Below are 21,173 nucleotides of genomic sequence, written 5' to 3' on the forward strand. Positions count from 1 at the left end.
GACAGCGGGGCCGCCTCCGTTTCGCTTTGGGGCGGGAGAGCGGCGGCGGGGGCAGGGCCGGGCAGCGCCGCTGTCGCCCCGGCACTGAGCGCTCGCTCGCACCGGCGGCAGCGCCGCCCGCCCGCGGCCCCGGAGGTGCCGAGAGTAAGTTGTGCGGCGTTAACCGAAAACGGCCTTTTGGGCGGGGGGGTGGTGGGCTGGTGTTGTCTGTCTGTATCCTCCGGTCCCCCCTTGTCTTCTTACAAGGGCGGGAGCCGGGAAGTGCAGCCTCCCCTCTGCTTTGGCTCCGGGGGTGTCGGGGCTGTTGCTGGCTGGGGAAGAGGGAGCGTGCTGGGGCTTGGGGTGCCTTCCCCAGGAGGGTCAGGGGAGGATTTGGGATGCTGGCAACTCACTGCCGGCCCTGAAGGGAGCCATGTGCCATGCTGGGAGCAGCCTGAGAGGCTCCGTGAGGCTTGGGGCTTGTCCTGTTGTCAAGGTGTTCTCCACAGCATCAGAGCAGGGAGATGCTTGTTTTAAAGTGAAACCTGCAAATTATGTAATGTCTCAAGTGGGTCTGTAGGGAAGCAGATGCACGGGTCTGGGGAGCGGGTAACTTGGTCTTCATGCTGCTTCTTTCCCTTCACATGAACCACTAGAGAAGTGGTGTGCAGAGCGTTACGCTTAGTCTTAGCTGCCTGCCTGCCAGAATTGAAGGCGTTACGGGGAAACGGGGTAACCATGAAGCAGGAGTGTACGTGCCCATTGGGGTTGCCCTTGAAAGGCAGAGGCACTCACCGTCCTCCAGACCTGGCATAGTCAGAACGCAGCCTCACACCTGCCTTTTCTCAGAAGATCGGTGCTGCACGCACATGAAAAGCCTCGTCGGCAAAGGTTATCGCTAAAACCTCCTCCTTTATGCAATCTGAGTCATGGTGCTCGCAGCCATGTAGGATCAGCTACTCACTTTTTCCCACAAACACACACGCTTTTACTGAGAATTTTGGAATAGTTACCACCTGAAACCTCAGCTTGTGTTCCTTATAGGATGGGGTTTTTTTCCTTTTTTTTTTTTTTTTTTAATTTAGTTTAAGTGTGTATTCCTTCCTGCTCAATAGAAGCTTGGAAACAGGATCTGGATGAACCCTGGAGGTAACTGAGAGGAACTCAAGAATGTTAAATTAATGTCCCTGGTTTTTTTTCTTCCCCTGCATGGGTGAAGGAGGGGGATGTGGCTTGACCATTGTTCTGGAAAGTTGAGGGTAATGAGTATTGTTAGCAAGCTGCTATTTAGGACTGTGTGGTCCAGACAGTGCCGTTTGCTAGTTCTAGTCCTTGCAGCTCTCAGAGAACTTAAATGAAAAACCCAGTCACATGTTGACCACTCAACTCTGTAAAATGGGTGGGTTCAGAAATAACTAGTTTCCTCATGTTTCATTCCCTGTTGACTGTGCCCTTAAGAGGGTATGCAGACATATCTTCTTTCTCCAAACAATTGTGACTGCAGTTCAGATGCTGCGTGAACGTCAAATAGCCTGTTCAGTCACAGCAGGGCTGTGGTCATGTGCTTAAAAATTATGCACATGCACAGAAGTTTGTGGGACTGAGGCTCTATTATCACATAATGTTGGTCTTGGTTGAATCAAGTTACGACGAGATGTAGCCAGTTGCTGCAGATGAAGCCAAGCTTTGTTTCTGTGTTCGTGAGCGATTCTGCTGGGTATGTGATTTAAAACGTAGTTGTTGAAGTATGGATTCTTGTTCCCTCTAGAGTGGAAGGCTCTTGGGCACAAACCTGCAGGATTACTGGGGTGCCAACCTCCCACACAGGTTCCCATCTTTTCCTGAGCTAGACTGGGATCTGGGCCTTTGTTATTTCTGTGCTTCTTGTTATCATTCAGTATGTCATATGTCCTTCAATAACCTGGCTTGCTTATCGTTTACTTAAATGTAGTGGGGTTGAGAGGCAGCACGAGGCTTTTGTTTAAGATTGCATTGGAAGGCACAGGTAAACTATACTGGTGTCCCAAAAAGCAGGCATAGAGGAGCACCAGGGAAAGGCTGAGCTTCTGCAAATCCTCCCAGGTGTGTGTCCCTGCCATGTCTGCTCAGAGAGGGCCAAATTCAGTTTCCAGATGACAGCTTCAAACGTGTAGCCAGTGCCTCTTACCCTCAATCCAGCTGGGATTTCTGTGAAGTTGGTGGTCGGTTTGTGCAAGGATAGAGCTGGAGTTGGGTGGTGTAAATTCTTAGTTGCTGTTGCTAATACTGTGGTTGCATTGCTGAGAAACAAAGGAGAAAATGTGCCTTTGGAGCTATGTTTCTTCCCTTGCTCCTCTTTCTCTCCGTCCCCAGTGGGGTTTTGCTCTTTCCTCCAAGTCTTTCCCTGCAGCTCCTCGCCACCCCAGTCACCCCCTACCACCCACAGGCTTCTCTCTCCTGGTTTCTTCTATCTTAGTTTGGTCAGCAATAAACAGATAGTGCCAATATTTAAATATGACATCATTTGGATTGGGTTGACACTATGGTTAGATTAATAAAAGCTGTGGGGAGGTGGCGTGTTCCTGAGCCATTATTCCAGGCCGCTGTAGACCTCAGCTAGCGGTACTTGCCAAAAGCTTGCAAGCCAGGGGAGGTGGGCACCTGCATCTCTTTCTGTAAATGCAAATGTGGATGGTACAAGAGCTGAGTCTGCCATACAGGGATCATCTTGTTACAGAGTAAAGGTATTAAGAGTGTGTGTCATTAGGAGGCATCATATATTTATTTAATGCAACTAAATGCTACATTAATTAGATCCTTGATTACATGTAAATAGAGGCAGAAGGCAGGCATGACATCAACCTATCCTCTTCTATCCTGTCAATCTACTTCGCTACTGCCTGCTCTTCTGGTTTGCATTTGTGCATATCCTGCCGCCTTCTGCCTCAGTAAAGCATTTATTAGCTCACCATTTTGCTGAAATCAGTCTCGGACCCTTAAAAAAAAAAAAAAGAAAAAGTGCAGTGGTGTTTGATGTAGCAGGATTTGGTGGCTTTGTGTTAGTGAGTGGTCAAAATGACTCGAGTAAAATGCATTTCCCCCTGCCTCGACCAAGTGCAAGATTTCAAGTTAAGATTTAGAAGTGAGAGGTATAGAAAGTCCTACTTTTTAAACTTCTGGGAATCTCTGCTTCTGTTTGATAGGTATTTAATAGTATAAAAATGTTAATGCAGCTTCAGTAAAATTGCTAAATGCTGGTTTTATGTTGTCTTTGGAGACTTTAGAGCTGCCCCCTTATTTTTGTCCTCTTCAGTGGAGAAATGAAAAGGCCTGTGTGCACTTCACAGGAAATGAGTGTCTGATACAGGCTTGCAGGCTGCACATTTCCAAGAACTGCTCTCAAGGTATTTTGATAATGCACATTCTCTCTGCCTTCTCCCTTCCTGCTCCCCATGCGCTTCTGTGCCTCTCTGCTTGGGTCTCAAACACATGTGAAGGACGAGGGAAAGAATTGAACAGTGCGAATATTAAGTTTGCAAATAGGCTGCTTTAGCTTTACATCAGCTCTCTTTGGGAGCTGTGGCTGGCAAAATTGGGTTGTCAGCATTCAGTTCCCTTTGTCTAAGCAGAGGGGTTTTGTCCTCCCTGTCATCCCCTGCAAATGCTGAAGAAAAATTTTGACTTCAGATTGTGACTTGTCCAACAGAGGTTTTTGTGTGTGTGTGTGATTCTGCAGTTCAGAAACAGCTTGGGTCTACTTTCACACTTCCTCGGTAGCAGAGTTTATTTGGAAAATTAGGCTAAGGCTGTCAGGGAAGAAAATAAGTGTGACTATTAGCAGCTGGAAAGTGTCAAAGATCTCCATTCCTGTTCCTGCAATCTGAACTCTGTAGCTGGGCTTTTGTGTGGCTTGCTGATGGTGCCTTGCTTAAAGCTGAGGGGGGTTCGGCATAGGTTTGCTTGGGTCAGCACGCTCATGGTGATGAGCACAGATGCCCGCAGGAATGGTTTGATTATGTTTTTTGACAGACTGGCAATGTTTTTCTTAATCCATGTAATTCTTCGTGCATATTTGAGTTCTTGCTTGTTTTCTGGTGAGAAATTTTGGGATGTGGAGGGAGGGAAGCTGGAGCTGGAGAAACATTCTCGAATTGCTCCTGCTAGAAGTTATGTTCATCCTCTGAGGCCCAACTAAGTGACACAGTGGACTAAGAGCCCCACTCAAAGGGACGCTGAGACAGAGGGAATGTTTCTTTCTAACCTCATTGCTACAGTGTTTCTGATTCAGAGCTGCTTTAGCAGTAATCACTGAAATGGCCCATTTGTGTGGTATGTACACCAATATTCAAGTCAGCAGATAAAAGCAGGAGGTGCTGTTCTTTTTAGTCATTTAAAAAATGAGGAAAAAACAGGCTGAGCTGCTTTAACTACTCTGCAGCAGGTCCATAGTTGATTCCCTGTAGTGACTTTATAAACCTTTGTTTACTTCTTCAGTTTTGCACGACTAAAGGATGTTTATGCCTTGTGCTGGGCTCCCCTTAGTCTTATGTAGAGCTTGAATGGTTAAGACTTAGCTTAAAAAGGTGATGCCAAAAAACCCCCAGTCCTTTGCTGCTGGATCCCTCTGCCTAACGTCTGCTAAAGCATAGGGTGGTGAGTACTTCACAGAGACAAAGCAGAGACCTTTGAGAAAGAAGAGAAATGAGACTCCTCAGATCAACTCTCTCACTTTCCCCAGCAGCAGCATTTTAATGTCTATGTGATGGGAGTTTTTCCTTTTATGAGTTTTAAAATTAGTTACTTTTCAATCTCAGTCACCTTTGAACTTCCTCTCTTCTAGTTTTATGAAAGAGCATAAAAAGAACGGCCTGATTGTACTGTATCTTTCTCTTGCATCCCCTTGTATCTATCTGCTCTCTAAACTGAGCATGAAGTTTCTCGTCTTTCTCTGTCTGAACACTTACATGTGACTTCTTATCACCCATCTTTAGGCCCATCCCCTTTGTTTCAGCTCTGTCTGTTTTTAGTTAAGGTGACTGGAACTGAATATATTATCTCAGGTGATGACATTACTGTTACGTTCCCACCCATCCATTTGCAACCTCACGTTTGTGCTTACTTCTTGGTTTTTAATGACCGCTTTTGCATTCAGAGCTAGAGCTTTCCTTAAACTCTCAGCACAGTTGCTCTGCTCATTCATTGGCTGTGCAACTTAATTTATTGCTCTTCAAAATACAGACCCAGTTTGTTTTCCTACAAGTCTGTGTCCACTTGCATCTGTCAGGACAGAGTCTTGCCTGACCTGCTGGTGCTTGCCAGCCTGCAGAATTTTGAGTGACCTCTGACTTCTCTGGCCTGCAGAGAGTGAAATGATTTTGTCACTGGTTGCCCCTGGGAAGGTGATGCAGGGCTAGCTGCTTTTCCAGCTGGCTGCCTAGATTTAAGTACCGTGAGGCTGGAAGCTGCTTGCTGGGGGGCAAGGTTAAACCTCTTTGTTTGAGGTGGTGTGGGCAATGGCAGCTTGCAGATGAGGGGAGAAGATTTCTAGAAAGGGACCTGGGTTGATGTGTGTATTTGCATGGGGAAGGGAGCCACTTGCACGTGAGCTGGGCTACTTGTACCCACCAACCTGTCACGGAGAGGGATGCTCTTCAAAGTGGGCTGGGTCAATCTGGGAGAAAGATGTAGTGGCTGGAAGGGTGGCAGAGAGGTGATGGGATGTGCAGGGGCTGAAATGCCTTGGTTTCCTCAGGACACCCCTCTTCCACCTCCCATCACCCCAGGGTGTGACTGCTCCTTGTCTTCTATCTACTTTACAGGCCCTGGGGTGCTGCTGGCTCTTTACCTCATGCACTGCGTCTTGCTTTTTGACTTGCTTCTGACATGGAGGCTTTGGGAGAGTGCAAGGCATGTCCCAGCAGCTGCCTGCTTATGTAGCTTTTCTGCAGTGTCCTCATCCCTACTTGCTGGTATCTCAGTCAGCTAAATGATTCCCCCAGAGGTTTTCTGTTTTTGATAAACTGAAAATGCCATTTGTGTTCTGGTTTTTGTTTTGTTTTGTTTATCTTGGCCACCTACTGTCCCAGTTTCATGACAGCCATCCTCATTTAAATTTGTTCCCTACCATCAGTAATTTATATTCCTTTATATCAGCTCCAGCAGAGTTAGCTTTTCATCTTCTGAAGGATTGTTGAGGTTGTAGAGAGATTTGGGCAGGGACTGTGGATTTGTAGTGTGTGTATTTGGTGCCTCTGATCCATGGCAGAGGTCCTTGCAAGCTGTCATACCTACAGCTGATACTTGCGGTGTGACCTGTGTTGTCCCCTGAGCCTGTCCTCTTAGGCAGCATCTCTGCTCCATCATTTCTGGGAGGTCTGCACACTCTGTCACTTTAAGATTTCCTAAATAACCTCTCATGACTTAATTTTTTCTTTCTTTTCACTTTTGACTCTCAGGACTAGTTTCTTTATTTTGTGTGTTGGAAATCCCCCATTATAAAACTTAGAGTTGTGGTGTGTTTGTGCTTTCTGACCCTCACTCCTTCCTCTGAAGGCAAGGTAACTAGTACTGCTTAATAACCCCTCGCATCTTCTGAAGCTGGTCCTTTTTAAGAGCCAAGGGAGGATCTCTCTCCTGTGCCTCTGTGCTCTGGCTTGCATCGGTTAAGTGCCTGGGACTCTTCTCTAAAATCCTAGTTCTGATCATGATACTGAACCAGTTTTAGCTGCAGACACTGCTCATTTCTTAGAGTTAGCTGCTTCTTTGAATTTCTTTCCTGCTAAATGCGATGGTTTTGATAAGAGGACACGGCCATCACAGGGACCGCTGATGGCCTTTGCTTCTCAGGATTTACTTGTTTCCTGAAACGGGGTGCTGGAACAACTGAAAAAAGTCAATTTAGCTGAGAGGCTAGAACGGAGGAAACATACCTGTGCTGCTGGTCTAGGGATGGGGGGAGCTGGCAAGGCTGAGGAGCCGTGGCTGGTGGATGCAGAGCTCTGCCCCCAGCAGAGGGTGAGGACACAGCCCCGGGAATCGCTGCCCCATTGCCACTCATCCCCCTCTTGGCAGGCACATGGGAGAGAGCATTTCCAAAAGGGAGCCATGAGGGACCTGTGCTGTCTTGGCCTCTTGCTTTCTCCTTGTTGTGCCCTATCCCCATCTCCTCATTTCTGCATCGAAACTGGGGAGAGCCCTGGCCACCTTCCCAGAGGGCTGCTTCCCCACCCAGCAGGCAGCGGGGAGGGAGGGAAGGCAAGGCAGCCACACAGGGGCTGTATTCACCGGCCGAGCATGAGGCTGAGAGTTTCCATAGCTCTGCTGCACTGACATTCGCAGGGATGGCTGCTCGCTATGAAACTGCAATGGTCGGGAGCGAGGCTTCCCTTGCTTACCAAAAAACACTGTTGTGTTGGCCAGAGGTAAGCAACAACAACTCTCTTCCCTTTAGCCATGGCAGGATAGCCTCCGCTGCAGCTTTGAAACTTAGCAGTAACGCATCCTGATTACCTTTTTCCAACTTTTTTTTTTTTTTTAATTCTCTTTGCCGCAGTTACAGAAGGGGAAAAATAATTCAGGCTCTTGAGCCAGAATTCAGTCTCCAATAGAAGCTGTTCCTTGCCAGAAGTCAATTGGTAGTTTTGGTAGTTTTACTTGCTGTGGGACAAACTGTAGTTGCTGGCAGCTACTGCACGGCAGCCTTTGAGTTCAGGGAAGTGATGTGGCTTCTCTGTTATTCAGAAATGTCAGGATTACAGTTTCATACTGGGCTATTTCTATGAAGAATGGGCTGTTTCATTTGGAAGTAGTTGTTTTGAATGTGCATAGTATTTCCAAGGTGTGAGGAAAGGACTCTGAAAATGCGGTCTTTCTTCCAGCTCTTTTGGTTAGTCCAGCAAAAGCAATTAGCTTCCCCTGTGAGCTGCCACTTTCCTTTTTTTTTTTCTTTTTTTTTTTGAAGCATGTTATGCAGAAATCAAACTTGCTTGCAGACTTTCTTGTCTTGAAGAATAGTCGGTGCCCATCACACTGTCTTGTGGGTTTTCTTGGGGTAAAATCCTTTTAGCCTGTATCAGCAAAGTGTCATGTTAATGCAGAAAACACGTCATAGAAAAACATGGTAAGAAGTACAAAACCTAAATATCAGATCCATGGGAAGTTATTTGTGGGTTTTGAAGTATGTTCTCCAACCCCAAAATGTTGGGACGGGTTTGATAAGATCAATCCTCTTGCAAGGTGTCCAGCAGCTGTTCCCCAGAACCTGCATCCAGGATCTTCCTGCTCAGTGTCTTTACTGCATGGAAGCAGGAACTGTAACAGTGTGTGTGCTGCCTCAGTTTATTTTATTTTACTAAATATTGCATCCTTGAATGCTGGTTGTATAGGGAAACGCAGTTTTGGTTTGGGGTAGGTATGTGTGGTGTGGGTTTTTTTTCTTTTTTCCACATATTCCCTCACGTGTCAGTCATAATGGCAGCCTTGCATCAGACTGTTTATAGCCATGTGTAAAAGATAGAAGGAACTGCAATGTCTCCTAGGCCTGCTTTGTGCTGGAGAAATTGGCTGTGATTAACATTGGTCCTCTTAGCTGAGTTGCGCCACATTCCTTGCCTAACCACAGCTCCCTCTCTGCTCTTTGGCACACGTCTGTCTGCATGTCCCCTGCCTTTCTCTTCCCGCTCCACAAGCCCTTTCTGGATCAGCCTTGGTTACCTTGGCCGTGGTAGGGTGCTTGTGACGAGGGACATTGGTGTGGCCACGCACTGTGGTGGTGACGGCATGGTTTAAACCAGCACCAGTGTGTGGCAGATGGTGGCGGCCACAGGAACCAGGCTGGCCCACCATTAAAATGCAGGGCTGCATGCTTGGCTCTTACCAAGGAGGTTTCTTCCAGCTGTTTGCTTGAGCTTTCCTTTGAAACATTCTCTCCAGCCACAAATCAGCAGGCAGTGCATTTCTGTGGGATGCAGACGTGCAAGCAAGAGATGTCTGCTCAAGCTCTGCTGCCTGGAATGGGGATGCTGCTGCAAGGGTTTGCAGGGTACATGAGGGAGAGCTTTTCCAGATTATCCCAGCCTCCATCTACTGCTCTGGGAACTGTGGGATTGATAACTGAGAGATGTTGAAGCTGAATGGAGTGGGTAATGTAGTAATGAGATAGACGTGCAGTTCTGCTAGCTGCAAGTCGACGTGGCTTGTGGGGTGTGTGGCTGGTCTGGGCTCCACTGGGGGGGATGCAGAGAAGTGATGTTAAGTAATGGAGCGTAGGTATAAGTGCAGCCTTACAGGGACCGCCTCTGAAAGGCATGCGGAAAGCTGGGTTCTTTTTTTCAGCTTGCTGATGGATCCACTGACAGACCACAATTGCACATGTGGTGGTCTGCTGCTCCAGTGGGTCAGCGGGTTTAGTTTTCCATCCACAAGGTGAGAAAGAAAAGCCTTGAGAGCCGGGGAAACGGGGCAGAAGAGTGCAGGCCAGAACAGACTGGGTCGCTATTTGAATAACTCAGCAGTGAATGGCTACGTACGAGTTTTCAGTTAAGATCCTCTAAATGTTGTGTGTTGCATCGAGCACAAGTTTGAGTTTGCTGTTCTGAATCCTTAAGCTTATTCCTGTTACTGTTATCTCTTAACCTTTGGGGTTTATGGTTCCCACTTCCAGAAGGTGATGGCAACTTTATGGTCTTTGCATTTGTCCTTAGGCCGTCTGTGAGCTGTTGGGACCTAATCAGCTCATGGCTTTGTAAGTAGCAATAATAATAATAACAGCAGCAATAATCTGTTGTCTCTGTCATTATCTGATGTGCTGTATACATGCTTCTACAATAATACAGGTCAAAGAGGTTGAGACAGCCAACCTGTCCCCAGATTTGTTGTATTTTAGATCCACATTATGGTGAACTAATGAGCTTAGTCACCTGTTTGATGGACTTCTCTTTCTTCTCAAAGGATGGATCTGCTCTTCAGTAAAGCTTTGCAAAAACTGGGAAGTGCCGCATTGAAGCTCTTGAGTTTGGACCACTTCCAGGCCTGACATCCAGAAACTCATCCCTATGGGTGGTAAATATAAAGAGGTAAGCTCTTTCAAGTGTCCTGGAGGAAGAGTGCAAGGACGCATCATAGCTGAGTACTTAAAGCTGCTGTTGAACATGCCAGATTTGTCAAGCCCTAGGGTGCAGGGCTGGCTTGGCTAACACCAGAGGCTGCGTACAGTCCCCTAGTTACTAGAATTGTCTCCTTATATGAAATATGCTGCTTTGCCTGGGTAGTGAGCGAGGAGGAAGGCAGGATGCCCTGCGTCAAGAGCACTTATTTTGAAAAGCTCTTGAACTTGCAGTAAATCAGAAGGTCTGGGGAAACTTATATAGCCTTTTAATTAGTGGGACGCCAGCTTTTTAGGGTATGCTGCTTTGGCTTGACTGTTCTGTATGCTGCTTTTTGTTCTGACTGTCTTGCAGTAGGGAGGTAGTAACATGTTTGGATGTTGGGGTTTTTTGGGCTTTTTTGGAGCAGGGGGAGGGAAAGCAAATTGCGGTGTGGCAAATCAGAAGCAGAACTAATTGTGCATGTGTATTCCATTACACCCCAGGCTGGTTTATTCCTAATCCTGAGAGTCTGCTCATTCTTCTTGACGTGGGAGGCCATGTACACATAGGACCTGTTGACCCACTAAAAGTGAACCTTAAAGGTAGTATCAGGAAGCACTTCTAGAGCTAATATTAATGTAACTAACACTGTGCTGCAGGCCAGGCAGTCATCTGTTGGAAATGGGTCACTGAAGCTAAACAAATTCACGCTGTCTGAGGCTCTGACCCATATGTAGATTTCAAACCGAGTGAACAAATTGTGAGGGTGCTATTTTTGCATTTACTTTGAATTCGAAACAATGACACAGTCTCCATTCTTAGTCAGTCAGACTTCTAGTAGTAGTGGATTTTTCTTAAAGGACTTGGGAGAATGACTCAAGGTTGAAAACTGGGACAAACAAGTTTGTTTTTTTTCTGTCGGATGGCATCTGCAGCCTTAAACAAATTATCTATTTGTTTGTTATTTTTAAAACTACCCTGGAAATGAAAGACAGCTGCCTGCTTCTGTTTTCCTGCTTGAATTAATTTTCCAACCTAGACCCATGAGATCGGCAAAATTTCCGTTGGGACCCAAGAGAAGTTGCTGTTTGGGAAGAGTGGCTGCTGGTGGGAGCAAGGCTCCTTTGCGCTACCCTCAAGGCTATAACTGTAGCCCTGGGGGCATTTGGCAGGATTATGACCTTTTTCTGTAGTAGCTAATGTCAGAGGGCTTTATAGCTTCCTTGCCCAGCAGAGAGGAGAAGGAAAGGGACAGAGATGCTGCAACTTCTTGTGGCACCTACAGCGCTGAGTTTTCGGTGGTGATAGATGGCCCTAGTCGCTGCACGTGGTGACTGTGTTTACTTGCATTCTGCTCAGTAAATCAACTTCCCCTAAGATTTATTCTGACTTGCTGAACCATCTAAGCAGCTTTCAACTGCTGCCTTTTTTTTTTTTAAATGGAAAAGAAAAAACCCAACTTGATTAACTCCTTCCTACCCCTCCCACCTTTCTGTAAGTGTGGAATTTCCCTCCCGCAGTGACATGTAGCTAAAGGGCAGGATCGGCACCGTTCGGAGCGGTATCAGGGACGTTAGTGGCTTGTGGACTGCAAATCACAGGGCTGGAAACTGGAGAAACTTCCCAGGCTGCTCTTGGAAAGGGTGTTTATAGCTCCATGTATGGTGATGTGCCTGACAACTACATTATTGGTATTACTGCTTAAGTATTAAGAGATGTTAGGAGAGAAAAGATGACTGTAGGCAAGGCATTGCCGGGCAGATGCCTCCTTTCCAAAACCACCGTGCCTGTGTGAGGGAAAGACGTTTGGCCCTGCTGCTCCGTGTCTACTCCCCGGGTGCAAAGTGGGCTCTGCATGGCCATCTGGCTGGCACGAGCACCGAAAGGAGCATGTGGGTTTTGAATAGCTGGGAAAGGGTGCGAGATAAGGGGTATCTTGCAAGGAACTAAGCCTAACCTAAAGCATTCTCTCCAGAACAAGCCCTCCACAGGTCCTTGCACATTCCCTGGGGGGCTGCCTGCCTGCTATGAGCCCCGATGCTCCCGTGAGTCTGTGGTGGGGGGGACTGTTGGAGACAGAGAAGCGTGTCTCTTCCTCTGCTGCAGGCTGCGTGTCAGCAGCCTGTTCTGCTCCAAGCACAGCTGTGCTGTCAATGAGTGTCACTGGGTTAATGGAGTATGTCGAGGGACCGAGGGCAGGGTTTGGCAGTGAGCTACTGACTTGTCAGGCCTGGGGAAGTGGTATGTAACAGCTCAGCTTCTCACACAGAATGAGCGTCTGGCTTGGGGCTGTGGTTTTTATGTTTATGTGTATATATACACACACACATGCAGAATATGTATTTTTGTATATAATTGAAATGACTTGGATGGCTGAAAACAGACAGCCTGGTGATAACATGAGGTGCAGGGGATGAGCAGGGTCATGACAGTAAGGGATGGCACTTTGAACGCAGCGCATGAGCAGAGGATGGTGACTGGGAGACGGCAGCATTGTCTGCTGATGGAGGGAGATGTCCCTCCAGCAGAAACAGAAGTTAAGGGGCTGGAAGGGCTTGAACAGAACTGTTCCTCGGACATCAGCAGTGTCTGGTACCAGTGTTAAGTGGTCTCATTCATGGCAGTCCCAGCCCTCAAGTTGATGGTTTAACATTGCTTGAAGGGGTCTTGATCCGACACCTTTGCTTTCTCCTGACATAGTGAAACAGGCATGTCCTGGGATGAGAGAGTGGTTCATGGTGTTTGGTGGGAAGGGCTTATTCCCATGTTCTGCTTCTTCTAAGTCCTGTTGTCTGTCCTTTTGTCAGAGAAACGGTTGGAGAGGCGTGAGGAAACCTTTCTACCTTTCATTGAATGACAAAGTAAGCAATACTTTCCTGCTTTAGCAAGTTTTTCCCTTCTGATTTGGGGTGTCATTTCCCCTTGCCAGTTTGAAGGCCACTCTGAGAAGCCCCTAAACATCCAACAGAGGGAAACCTTGAAATACCAAGATCTGCTAGGTTCAAACCAGCCTGCTGAAGGGTGTGCTGGGGAGCCCCTGGCTGTGAATCATGGAATCCCAGTGGATGCAGAGCTCTGTAAGGTGCTACCTTGCATTGGTGGGGACCCAGCTGGAGCCCTTCATGCATGTATATCCTTAGTTGTTACTGCAGCTGGGAGTTGGTGATATACAGTAGCTCCTTGATGTACCCTCTTTGGTACTCTTGCTGGTCTTTGTCCCTTGTGAAGTGTCTTCACTTGCCCAGTTAGAGGAAGGTACTGGGTTTGCCTCACTTTCTTTCTGTCCTGCAGGCTGGATGCAAAGGAGGAAGCATGGTAAAGGCAGCATCTTCCCAGGATCCATGGGCTCTTTGAGAGATGATCAGAGGGAGGCCAGATGATCTGCACAACACACACACCACTGTTTCTCGTCCGCAAAGGCAGCATCAGAGCATTCTCCCCAGCCCTGCACCGCCCAGCTTGCCCGATCGTTTCCGGATGTTTCGCAGCTGCGAGTGGGAGGTCCTGGAGCGATCCCTCAATATCCTCCAGGCCAGCGACTTCTACTGGGGCCCCTTGTCTGTGGGGGAGGCTCACGCCAAGCTCCAGCGGGAGCCTGTCGGCACCTACTTGGTGCGGGACAGCTCGCAGGGGAACTGCTTGTTCAGCCTGAGCGTGCGGATGCCAACAGGGCCCGTCAGCCTCCGAATCTCTTTCCAGGAGGGCTATTTCCGCCTGAAGAACTGGTTTTCAGACTGTGTGGTCCAGCTGCTGGAGCTGGTGGTGGCGGGGACCCGGAACAACCCCTTGCACTTTGATGAGATGGGGGGAACCCCCCTGGTTTTCTCTGAGCCCCTGTGTCGGAGCCGCCGGGCAGTGCCCACGCTACGAGAACTGTGCTGCCGGAGCCTGCCCACTGGTGCCGTGACAGGGGATGGAGCAAGGCTGGGGGGCTCCTTGGGGATGTGCCCAAGGGAGGAGGTGGTCTCAGCCCCGGGTGGAAGGGGAGGGTCAGAGGGGAGTGTCGTCCCCAACCCCTCTCTGTCCTGGGCTGGGAGATGATGCCATGTGCATGGGAGACGAAGGGAGGTGCCTGTTATGTGGCTGTGCTGGTGGGATGCACACCACACCAGTGGGGCTGGAGCGGTTGCTGGGAGAGGAAGGGGAGGGCAGGGGGACCAGGGCTTGAACCCGCTGGCTGTGACAGCTCTGTCCTTGTACCTGCACAGCATGTGTGGCCTTCCCCAGAGATGTCTGAGGTAAAGCCAAATCTGAAGAGCAGAGATGCGCTCCCCCCCCGCCAAGTCCTGCTCTGTGCGCCATTTATAATTTATAAGCTTGAGAAGAAGGCAAGTTGCCTGTCCTCCCAGGTCAGCCCTGTGTTTTCCTCTACCCCAAAATGCTGAAGCTCGTTTCTGCTACAAATCTGCCCTCATGAAGTGGTGCAGCTGAGTCCAGTCCCACAGCAGTGCAGCTTGGGCATCGGTGAGCGTGACCCCTGTCCTGACCAGATACCCACATAGCCGTGGTGGAGTGAGAGCACGTTTTGCTCCTTGCAATGCGAATGCAATGCGTGCCATTTCAGAGGCCAGCGTTTGCACTAGAGGGAACGCGTTGCAGCCATGTATAATACGTGCAGCTTCATTGGCTTTGGGATTGCTTTATTTAAACAGATTTTTGGGAGTGCAGATGAGTTACGTTATACTAAGGGCATGGTATTCCTGTAGAGGTAACCCTGGTCTGGAGAGTTGGGTCTGAAGAGATGGGATCCAGCGCCCTTTCTTATGCTCATCTGATAGTATGCTGCTGCCACCTACAGAGCATAAAAAGACGTTTCAGTTTTGCCTCCAAAAAGGCAAAGAATCTTCTATTATATGACTTTTAAAAATTTTAATAAATGTGGTTTTATACTTATTTTTAAAAGTCAATGAGTACATGACAATATTTTCATTCCCTTGCAGTGTTGCAAACCCGGTTTGTTTAGTGGCAAGACACAGCAATCAAACTGAAACCAAACAAGTGCATTTCTTATAAAGACCAAAAGCAGAACATAAGTGAATGGTACTAGCTGGGAACAATAAACTTAATTCATCTTAGAGTGTAATCAAGTAAAGAATTTTCTAAACAGAAGATACTTCCTAAAAACTTAAGGGTGAGATTTTCAGCAGTATTTTTAGTACCTTAAAATTTGTACTGAGTGTTTGAAAGAAACATGAGTAATTCAAGATCCTAGAATAGGGCACAGCATCAGTGAACTTGAGCTGGTGAGGATAAGTACAAATGAGAGGAACAGAGTTGACTTAAATAGGGTTATGGTTCATTTCAGGGGTGCAGGCACTTTGAAATAAGTGACTGAAAACAGCTATGTGAAAGGAGAAATTCAGATACTGTAAAATTTGAGCCAAACTGTTTTGTGTGCTACCAAGCATCCATAGCCAGGCAGGCAGCCTGCTGAGCTCACGCTGACTTTCCCCTTCAGACCTGTACAAGGGAAAAAAGGCAAACATGGGGAGACATTACTCTGATTTGCTCTTTTGGGTTCAGGTATCTTATCTGAGGAACCAAAGCATGCGATCAGCACAGAGAGAGATACGGGGTGTGATTAATTACAGGAGCCTAACTTCAACACTCTGAATTATTCTCTGGAGGGCTCTGTTGCTCTGCTGATGGCAAGGTGCCTGGCCTCCTATCTCGGGGCATTGGCTTATGAACCAAGGTAGTTAAATAAATGCCAGAGAAGTGGCCATCTTCTTGCAGGCTGCTTCTCTTGCTCTCTGGGAGGCCAGGGGCAGCTCGGTGGCCCTGCAGCTGCTGCAGCTCTCAGCCCAGTGCAAAAGCGTGAGCTGGGATTGTTCGCTATCCCAGGGTTTGCGTGCACCATGGTGGCTGATGTGGGTATGGTGTTGCTTGCTGCCGGAGCTGTAATCTCATGCAGGGCCAGGGCAAAAAGCTAAGCAGGTAATTGCATCTGTCATGGTCACTGGGCCCATTAGAGGTGGTGAATTGGAGCCCTCAGATGCCCGAGTCAGGCTGTGATGCCCTGGGTGAGGGCTGGGGTGCCCTGCTTACCCCACGCAGTGTCATGAGGGGGGCTGGGGTTCAACCCACCCTGGGAGAATAGTACTGTGCATCCCCTGCTCAAACACATACCTGTCACTCAGGGTTATTGGTATCTCCACCTCCTGAAGCAGCCCTGTCCAGGTATTGTAACCCATGCAAGGACCAGGGGGTCTTGGCAGACAGCGAAGCTGAATCCTGCAGGCTGCCTGGCAGCAAAGGCCAGCAGCATCCTGGGCTGCATTAACAGGAGCACCATCAGCAGATGAAAAGAATGATTACCTCCCTGTACTCACCATTTCTTAGACCCCAGTTAGAATATTGCATCCAGTTTTGGGCTCCCTGGTGCAACAAAAATGTAATAAATTGGAGTGAGGTTGGGATGGGGGATGACCCAAAGAAGCTCAGGGGGCTGGAGCACTTGCCTTGCAAGGAGAGGCTGAGGAAGCTGGGCATGCTCAGCCTGGAGAGGAGATAGCTCGGAGGGACCTAACAGCAGCTTGCCTGTACCTATGAGGAGGTTAGCAAGGAGCCAGGCTCGCTACAGTGCTATACAGCAGGAGAATGAGACACAGTGGACATAGGGGAAACAAGTCCAGGCTGGCTATGAGGACACCCTTTTTCCCATGAGGGTAGTCTGGATGGGAGGTGGATTGCCTGGAGAGGTTTTGTGGTCTCCATGCTTGGAAGTTTTCAAGACCCAGCTGAGTCAAGCCTAGAGCAACCTGGTGTATCTCAGAGCTGGCCCTGGTGTGAGCCCCGGGTTGGATTAACAGGGACCTCCTGGGGTCTCTTCCCCTGTGAATAGTTCTGTGGTCCTGCATTTTGATAGGGCAGGGAGGTGGGACTGGCCATGGAGGAGGTGGTGGGGCAGAGGGGGGGTGGACTCTGCACCGGGAGTGTGCTGCTGGGGTGCTGCACCAGGATAGTGGTGTGGTGTGCTGGTAGAGGGAAAACCTCCCGTGCTGCATGGAGCATTCCCAGGCCACACACATGCTCTGGGTGCTGCTGCCTGCCATGGATTTGGCCTGGTGTGGGACACCATCCCATTGTTCACCCTCAGTGCTCTTTGTGCAGAGCTCTGGCAGAGTGCAAGTCTACTGTAGCTCCTACACCTGCCCTGCCAGCCCCTGTTGGCATCTCGGGTGGCCCCGGGCACCTGTGTTTTGGGACTGTTTCCTGGCTCTTGGGTGAAGCCCCTGCCTCGATGGGGTCAGCCACACAGCTGCCCTCCCTCTCTGCCTGCTGCGGGAGGAGTGGGACTGGGTCTGCTGCCCCAGGCACCCTGCCTGTCCCCTCAATCCTTTTCTTCCTTGCGGGTGTTGTCGCCGAGGCGCCTTGGCTGCCTTCCCACCTTCCCTTCAGAAACCAGGGAGGGGGGGCAAGGAGCAGGCTAATTTCTTCCACGTTTATAACAGAGCACAGGAATGCTTCTGTTTTATGGCCACGGTTATAGCTCACTGAGGGAAGAGCTTTCCAACCGGATTGCTCTGACCTGGCTGTGAACTGTTCTCATTTGGCAGAAAATGAGCATCTTGAGTTGTATGGCTGGGGGCTGCAGAAGAGTCCTGTTTGCGGCCAGGATTGTGCTTTAGGAAAATTGCATAAAGGGAGGAGGAAATAGTTTGGATTTTAATAAAGTCTACTTTATTTTGTTAATTTACTTTTTTTTTTAATTGCACAGCAAGTGCTCATCTCCGTCTTACAAGTAAGTCAATTCCATGCAGGGCTGTAGCGAATTGATTTGAGATCTATGAATGAAAAACAGTGAATGACTGCCGAGCATTTTTGTATTATGGAAGTTTAAAGCACATTATGGGTGAGCATCCTCATTATTCCTGAGGAGAGGTCACTTCGCAGATCAGGATTGGTGCAAGAAAGGAAACCAATTTGGGAAGAACAGGAACATGAAAAGTGCATCAGCTGCAGCAGGTGTTAGAGAGTCCTTCTTTTTCTGCTTGGATGTTGGAAGAGAAACCTTTTTCTTTCAACTCTTGAGAAAAAGGTGTACAAAGCAAAAAGCATAAAGAGTTTACTTCCATGGGGTGACTGCAAACGACGTCCTGCTGCTTTCATTAATGAGTGGGAGAAGTTCACTTTAATCACTCTGCCTCTGAACCAGTCCCTCTGCCATGTAGGAGCAGCTCCTGGTGGCCTGTATCCAAGTGTTTCTTTTGGTGGCTCCTAAAGGAACTTACAAAGAAATTACAAACTTCCTGACAACCTCCTGAGCGCCAGTCGGGGAGTAGAAGAAAATTGTTTGCATTTTTATATGTTATGTTATACATTTCTCCAGCTGACTTACTTCAGTTTGTCGAGGAAACTTACACAGCCTCACAGATGGGTTTTTTCAATCGTTCTTCCCAACAGCAGAAGTTGAAAAGTTTAGTCCTTGTGAGAGGGGCTTCCTCTACCAGGCTGCAAAGGGCCTGGATTTCAGTCCCAACACGCCGCAGGCATCCAGCAGGAAACTGCTCTTCATGTGCTCACAACTAGCTGTCTGTTAGCAGTGCTCTGTGGCCCCCGGGGTTAATTTCCCAAAATCCTTCGCTGAAACTTGTTAATAACTTCCATATGTACCCATGTGTGTGCACAGGAGGGGCCCCACAGCCAGCAGCTCTTGTAATAATACTTGGTTACCTCTGACTTAAGGTATGCCATTAGGGACCTGCCTCAGTGGATTGGGATTCACCGAAAAACACAAGTTTGTGCAAAAGCATTTCAAAAAACATGTATTAACATTTGGGCATCCTCAGTGTTTGGAAATGAGCTCCTCCTAGGTAGTCAAGGTTCAAAATAAAACCTTCCGTGTACACACAGCTGGGTCTCAGTTTTGGACCCTTACCCTGATGTCCCTCTGAAAACCTGTATTTGCATCATTAGTCTTTAAAAGTGCTAAACCCCTTAATTTACAAGAATACCTTGGTTAGCGGAATGTGATAGCTTTGTCTAATTGAGTTGTTTTGCACCAATTCCTTAGATGTTTGGCATCTCTAAAGTTAGAATAACTGCAGGCACTGGAGCTTTCTGCCTGCCCTGCACCATTGCCTGGTGCAGCGGCATGGCTACTGAGGGCAGTGTTCAAAGAGAGCACGGGTGTCAAAGGGAGAGGGAGATGCGGCAGAACTGCTCTGTGACTCTTGATGCCTCCCTGCAGAGCTGCCCGGGTCTCTGCGTGCTCCCTCTGCCTTGTGATCTCAGCTGGGGCTGGCGGAGCTGGGGTTTTGATTCAGGCAAAGCAGAGTACTTCCAAACGCTTCCTGTGTAAGGGCTGACTCGATAGATTAGAACTTTTCAGCCAGAAAAGAGATGGCTGAGGTCTGCGGCAGAGATCCGTGAAGCCTAAATGCCATGGAGTAGGTGACCAAGTAAGTGTGTTTTCTTAAAGAAAACAAGGAGGCATCCAATGAAATACTCAAGTGCAAGACTCAAAAGAAACAAAAGGAGACATTTCTTCATGTGACGTATAGCTTAAGCTGTGGAAGTCCCTGCCACAGGCCACCAGCGAGGCTAACCTCTTTGTGGGTACAAAAAAGGGAATAAGGGTGATTAATAGAGCACCTGTGGAGGAGGAAAAGCTGAGTCGGGAAATAGGAGAGAGGTGGGATCCAGGTGCAGCTTTGAGCTCTGTGCTTTGTTGGGCACACCTCTGCTATGGCAGGAGTGCGGGAACAAGCCAGCCTAAGCGCAGTCTTAGACTCAACAGTATGGGGTGCAACCCAGGCCAGCAGCTCAGCAGGGGATAACTGTGCTGAGCTCAGAGCGTTCATGGAGCTCTTGTACCTGTGCTGGGGCGTCTTGAGGCAGAGGGCATGTCTGCATGTGGCAGACCTGTACACCCACCCATACAGTGTGCAGTTGCATGCCCTAGCAGCCGTTTGATGGCAGCCGCAGTGGGAGGAGCCCTCGGGCACTTCCTCCCGGCTCTCATGAGCAGAAAAATTGGGACACCCATCTGATGCCTGGAGGCAATCACCAGCACAGGCTGGGGAGAAAAATGTGGCCATGGTCCACAATGAGTGAAAGAGTCTGACTTGTCAGTGGAGGGCATCAGGGGAGGGCATCAGAGGAGGCCAGCACCAGCCCAAGGTGATGGCTGGGACAGCTCTGCCCAGCCATGCTAGCTGGGGCAGGGCTAGGGAGTCCCAGCCCAACTACTGTCATGTCAGAAAGGAGCTTTTGAAAAAGCCATGCAAAATGCTGTAAGCACTGGTAGCCCCCTAGATCTGCGTTTGATTCATCCAACCTGGAACAAACAACATGCATACACTTCTAAAGGAAGATTTTTTTTGGCTCCTGGGCTACCTGCTCGCCCAAGACACCACCCTTGCTGTCAGAGCTCTCAGCCTTTGAGCTGGTCCCAGATGCCATTGAAATGAATGACCAGATTGTTGTTCCCCTTGGAAGCTTTTGGATTAGGCCCCCCCCCCCATTTCGTCAGGGCAATGTGAGCAAACATGGGTTTTCCACACTAAACGTAATCAAAACAAACCCTGCTCCCACTGTCTTGTGCAACAAATCATGCTGGGGGAATTGCTGGCATTCGGCATGATTAGCCCAAGCGCAGGTGCCTTCCAGCTCATAAACAATAGCCTAAAGGATTGGAGAGGATCACAAACAAAGCACTTACAGACAAGACAGCATTTTCAAAAGGGACTTGAGAGCTTATGTCCATTGGGGTTTGTCTTTTAAAAATAAACCAGAAGTAAACAAACTGACAAAGGCAGCTCTGCAGAATCTAAGAGAATGAAAGTGAGGAGACTGGATGAAATAATACTTCAAAAATTAAGCTGGGGGAAACTTAAGGCAGAACTAATGGGTCCTTTTAAACTCAACAAAATGTGCCCACAGCCTTGGGGATGGGCAGGCACTGCAAACCCCACCTGTCCATGCTGATGAGGCCAGGTGGGAGGTGGAAGGGATGCAGGAGGAGACCCTGCTCAATTCACAGGAGAAAAAAAAATCCCTTAAAAAGCAGTGACAGCAACAAAAGAATTAGATGACTTGTGTTTGTTAAGTTTTATGGAGATTCAGTCTGAAAAGGACGTTCCCTGCTAGTGATGAATCGCTGTGAATTTCAGACTGAAACAGTTC

The 21,173-nt window shown here is 48.5% G+C and overlaps 1 protein-coding gene across 1 annotated transcript; it reads left to right on the plus strand.

The window, feature by feature from the left end:
- Positions 1 to 13,338: 13,338 nt before the first annotated feature.
- Positions 13,339 to 14,084, plus strand: LOC104829547 (suppressor of cytokine signaling 1-like). Its single transcript, XM_010564280.1, has one exon. It carries the CDS (start codon positions 13,401 to 13,403, stop codon positions 14,082 to 14,084), a length of 684 nt encoding a protein of 227 aa, XP_010562582.1. The 5' UTR covers positions 13,339 to 13,400.
- The last annotated feature ends 7,089 nt before the right edge of the window (positions 14,085 to 21,173 follow it).

Source organism: Haliaeetus leucocephalus, unplaced genomic scaffold (assembly GCF_000737465.1).
Source record: "Haliaeetus leucocephalus isolate CR32 unplaced genomic scaffold, Haliaeetus_leucocephalus-4.0 Scaffold0, whole genome shotgun sequence".
NCBI classification, from domain to species: domain Eukaryota; kingdom Metazoa; phylum Chordata; class Aves; order Accipitriformes; family Accipitridae; genus Haliaeetus; species Haliaeetus leucocephalus.